General features: G+C 39.9%; 1 protein-coding gene across 1 annotated transcript; it reads right to left on the bottom strand.

Annotated features, from left to right (window-relative positions):
* Positions 1–854: 854 nt before the first annotated feature.
* Positions 855–3,200, bottom strand: hic2 (hypermethylated in cancer 2). Its single transcript, XM_044334530.1, has 2 exons — positions 2,982–3,200; positions 855–1,994 (listed from the first exon to the last, which is right to left on the bottom strand). The coding sequence occupies exons 1-2, from the start codon at positions 3,198–3,200 to the stop codon at positions 855–857; spliced, it is 1,359 nt and encodes a 452-aa protein (XP_044190465.1).
* Between the last annotated feature and the right edge of the window lie 2,463 nt (positions 3,201–5,663).

Genomic DNA, 5,663 nt, shown 5'->3' with positions numbered 1-5,663 from the left:
GAAACATGAGGTAGCAGACAGCGGTGGAAGAAGTATTCAGATCCTTTACTTAAGTAAGAGTATCAATACAGCAAATATAAAAATACTCCATTACAAGTAAAAGTCCTGCAGGAAAAATCCTCCTACAGTAAAAGTACATAAGTATTATGAGCTTGATGTAGTTAAAGTATTGCAGTAAAAGTAGTGGTTTGGTCCCTCTGACTGATATATTATTATATATGACATCATTAGATTATTAATAGTGAAGCATCAGTGTTAGAGCAGCATGTTACTGTTGTAGCTGCTGGAGGTGGAGCTAGTTTACACTACTTTATATACAGTTAGCTAGTTTAGTCCAGTGGTTCCCAGCCTAGGGGTCGGGCCCCTCCAAAGGGTCAGCAGATAAATCTGAGGGGTGGTGAGATGATTAATGGGAGAGGAAAGAAGAAAAAACAAAGTTCTGATACACAAATCTGTTTTCAGTTTTTTGGACTTTTTCTCTAATCTTTGATTTTTGCTGAAATATTGGATCATTTGAACATTTATTGAAATGAAAGCATGTGAGAAGTTTAGAGGGAAAAATCACTATTTGGTGGAGCTGTTAACAACTCATAGACATGTGAAATGTGACCCCGACTACACACTGCTTTTTGTAAGACGTCAAAAGCCAAAAAGGTTGGAAACCACTGGTTTCATCTTTAACAATGTGTTATATTTTAAAAGCTTGTTATATTATCCATTGTGTCAAATATTCATCTGAAAAGTAACTAAAACTGTCAAATAAATGTAGTGGAGTAGAAAGTACAATATTTCCCTCTGAAATGTAGTGGAGTGGAAGAATAAAGTAGCATAGGACAGTAAGTAAATATACTTGGTTACTTTCCACCAAACTCGTACGGTTTCTCTCTCGTGTGAATCCTCATGTGCTCCATTTTGCGGTACTGCCGCGTGAAGCGCATGCCACACTCGTCGCACGCGAAGGGCTTGAGCCCGAGATGGCTGCGCATGTGACGCGTCATGGTGCCGCGCTGGGTGAACATCTTCCCGCAGAGGTCGCAGGAGAACGACCTGTGGCTCCTCTCGTGCTGCCTCAGCAAAGCGGCGTCCACGTAGCTCTGACTGCAGACCGAGCACACGTGACAGCTCGGCCTCATGTCCGTAAACCTCTCCGGATCCTGGACATCCACTTTAATGAGAATTCCCTCCTCTGCGTCCTCCACTAGCTGTTCAGCGGTGTGCGACTCTACGTGAGCGATAAGCTGCTCTGAGCTCGGGAAACCTTCCCCGCAAGGGATGCACATGTACAAGCTGCCCTGCAAAGCAAACCCAGGCTGTGGTTGATGGTAGATGTAGCTCGCCTGCGTGTTTCCATCCAGCTCATTATTTAAGGCCAAATCTTCCTCTCTAACCTCGGCGTGGTCCTCCAGCTCCAGCTCTCCACCTTCCACTTCCTGTCTTTTTGCTCCAATGCTTCCTTCCAAACAGTCGTACCTGCTGGATCTCTTGTATGCTGCCATTTGCTGGGAATCAGTGGTCAGCGTTGGGTACCACTGCTCAGTGTTATCATCAGATGAGGTGCTGTTGCTGCTGGAGGGTGGGGGGCTCTGCTGCAGGCTGCTGGATGATGGACTCCCTCTGATCAGCTCCAGTCTCAGCCTCGTTTCAACACTGTCATTCATCTCAACTAACTCAGGAGACGCACATCTCGTTGTTAAAAGCTCCCCCTCTGACAGATCCTTCCTCTGGAGCTCAACCTGCATCTGTTTATGACTCTTTCTGTCCTCTGTGGACCCTGAGTGGTAGCTGTGGGTGACTTGTGGTTGGCTGTTGGGAGTTAAGGAAGAAGTGGTGGAGGACGGCGGGTTGCTCGGCCTGCGGGGTTTAAGTTTCCTGCGGCAGAGAGTTGCCAAGCCTGACAGCTGTAGGTAGGAAGCGGCTCTGAGGAGGGCAGACACACCTTGATCACTGACATGGTGAGAGGAGGGAAGCTGGCCTGTGTAGATGAAGTCTAACACCTGACAGAAGTGGAAAAGAAGTCTGATGAGTCGACTTTTAAAGGGATTTATGAGCATGGAAAATGGCTTCATTAATGGCCACTAATAAGAATAACTTTTGGGTTGCCATGTTGTGGAAAATCCTCCTCTATAGCATCAACTTTCTTTGTCTTTTTAGCTCTTTAGTTCATGAGGAAGACCCTAGGAATGTGCAGAGAGCCTGGTATTTGTATTTGCATCTGTATTTGTATTCGAATAAAAGTGTAAAGAGGCTTAAAAATCCTGTTTTTGTTTTTATTAGGCTTTTAATCTTAGAAAATTAAAGTGTTACGATAAGTGTTCATGAAGCGTGTGTCAGTAGTTCAGCTTTATCTCTGGGGAACACCCCCGACACCGGGAGTGATGTCCAAATAAGGAAATGTGCATCATGTAGCAGGTGGATGTGACTCCCCTCGTTGAGACCTGTTGACAGACGTACCAACAGAGCAGAGGAGAGACACTGAGATAGTGATGTAACCGACCTGCACGCTGCTATTTGATTTGTTTTTTTCCCCCCGAAAACAAATAATTTTTAAAATATTTGTATGAAACAAATATTCGTAAAAACCCCACTATTTGTGCTTTGCCAAAAAACATATTTGTATTTGAGCACACCCCTACAAGACCCTCCAATGGACACTTCTGGAAAACAGCTGCAGGACATCTGGACCTGAATCCATTTATCAACAACTTATTATTAACATTTACAACTGCAGGCTTGATGGATTATCACAAGAACTGTTCATTCGTGATTTATTAACATTTATAAAAAGCAGGTAACTGACACAGTTTTGCTGACGACTCACTCATTTCTAATGACTCACTAACATTTATAACTGCAGTCCTGATGATTTATTAGAAAGTGAGGAACATGGGACAAAGAACGTTTGATGCTGGGGGAGAATTTCCCACAGTTAGTCTTATAAATGGCTTATAATGGATTTATTGGGTATTTGTTGGGTTTCTCACCTGTCTGAACACCGGGGCCTTTACCATCTGTGTGTCCAGGGCGATCACATTGTCTCGCAGCAGCAGGGGGTTAAAGTAGCTGCTGCAGGCTGCCAGGATGTTCTTGTGAGCCCTGAAGAGAGCGTTTCCCACCACGATGATCACGTCACACAAGTATCCTCTGGATCGTTGCTGGTTCAGCTGCAACAGAAGCTGTTTGGTGTAATTCGGCTGCTTCATTTCAAAGACTCTGATGGTTAGACAGCTGGTAAACTGTGAAGATAGACAGAGAAATATCATTTAATGCAGCGTTTCACAATAACTGCTTATGTTAGATCTAAATGTGCAGGAGGCACTTTAACATAACGTTCATTTGATGCTTTTGTCCAAAATTACCTTCAATAAGCTTCAATAAACTCAAAGGGAAGAAAAGCTACATGTCATCAAAATTTGGAAGTGCAACCCTCCAAAATAAAAAACCTAAAAGTGTGTTTAGAGTCAGTGCAAAAGTCACACAGACAATCACAACAATTGCATTAAGAATAGTTTTCATCTCTTCCTTTACATGTGCAAATGATTACCAATGAAGGACAGATTTCACTTGGTTATTTGGTCTTTTTTTATAAAGATTGTGTAACATTCAGCAGGAACAGTTGCAGGCTTTTAAATCTTAAGTCTTAAAGTCTTAAAGTCTGCAGACACAGCAGCAGGTCTGTGAGGATGTAATGCTCATTGTAAAGAAAACCAAATAAAATAAAAATGATCCAATATCCCCCCAAAAAACAAAAACTGGAGAAATGTCCCCCAAAAAAATAAAAATTTGTGTAGCAGAACTTTGTTTTTATATGTTTACCCATTAATCATCTCTTCAAACTAACCAACTGTATATTAAAGAATATAGTTATGTTTTTTTTTAAAATATTACAAGTAAAAACATATATATTATATAAAGTAGGCTAGTTAAAAGTAGCTCCAACTTCAACCAGCTACAGCAGTAAAATATATCAGACAAAGGGAACATTTTTAAGTTTACTTTTGATACTTTAAGTATGTTTAGCTGATAGTTTGGACTTTCTGAATAGCAGGACTTTTACTTGTAATGGAGTATTTTAACATTGTTGTATTGGTACTTTTACTTAAGTAAAGAATCTGAGCATTTCTTCCACCACCGGACAAACTGAAAACATTTGACCTGATGATGGAATTTCTGTAGAATCAGAAGATCAACGTTTACAAAGACCATGAATGTGTGCACGCTCTGCTAATAATGGTAATTTCCCTCTAAATCAAAGTCAACCTCATGGTGGCACTGAAGGAAAAGTCAGTAGGATTTATCCTCTGGGGAACATGAACATCTGTACAAAACTTCATTGCAATCTATCAAATGGTTGTTGAGATATTTCAGTCTGGTGGTGAACTGACCAACTGAGTGAATCACCATCGTGGGGCCGCTAATGTGTCTAAAAATACTTTAACGGACTTTCAGGGCTGCTATCAGGGAGACAAAGGTGGTAAAAATAGACAAGATCGAGTACTCCACCCTGCCCGGCTCTATCTGCAGTGGCACACTTACAGTTTCACCATCAACAGAAACATCACGGAGAAAATACAGATACAAAGACGATGAATCATACGAAACTCAGCTCTCTATTGGAGAAGGAATCCACGACCTCAGTGTGTTTTGAGGTTACTTTCCTTTTTTTTTTTTAGATTTTCCATATATATACAATCTACACTTATAATATATGGAATCCTAATAACCAAGCAAAACAAAACTAGACAATCACACATATAAAACAAACAAGCTCAACCTTTGTCTTCATATCTGATCAGCTTAAATTAAATACATGAACTCATCATAATCCTGCATCATATATTGATCTCTGAATACAGTTCATCTCTACCAAGTACACCCATCCAATTAAACAATAGAAGATCACAAAAAAGGGAACAATTTCCAGTCTTTACGTTTCTAAACTGATCTGCTGCTACATTATGAACCATCCAGACCTCTTAGGTGGTCTGGGATCAGGTCTGCTTTCTGTCCCCAGAGTAAAAACTAAACATGGTGAAGCAGCGTTCAGTTTTTATGCTCCACATATCTGGAACAAACTCCCAGAAAGCTGTAGATCTGCTGCGACTCTCATTTCTTTTAAATCGCAGCTGAAGACTTTTCTGTTTGCCTTTCACTAAACCACATTAAGGGTTAATATTTTACCCTTTTAGCTTCTTTTTATTTCCAAATGTAACACTTTTTACTTGTTTTTATATGTCTTTTTACTTGTGTTGCTTTTATATTCTGTTTTAATGCCTTTTATGTTCTATGTAAAGCACTTTGAATTGCCTTGTTGTTGAAATGTGCTATACAAATAAACTTCCCTTCAATACAATTAATGAAAAAAGAATAATCTGCAGACACCTCACTTGATAAATACAAACTAGTGGATTAAAATAAAATTTCACCTCCAATATTGCTGATAAAAACTGTTTTATATCAAAGCAAATCTCCCAAATTTAGCAGCAATGGTTACTGCATTTAAGATTATTTTGTTTTCTTATCCAAATTGACAGTTTTAGAATACATGGTCGTATACGGGACAGATTGTAAAGACCTCTGAGGCAAACTTGTGATTTTGGGTTTTTTATATATATATACAACTGATTAGACTTGACTCTAATTCTTGCTAATTTTAATTACACTCT

The sequence above is a fragment of the Thunnus albacares genome, chromosome 18 (genome assembly GCF_914725855.1).
Source record: "Thunnus albacares chromosome 18, fThuAlb1.1, whole genome shotgun sequence".
Taxonomy (NCBI): Eukaryota; Metazoa; Chordata; class Actinopteri; order Scombriformes; family Scombridae; genus Thunnus; species Thunnus albacares.
This window is presented reverse-complemented; position numbering and strand designations above follow the sequence as displayed.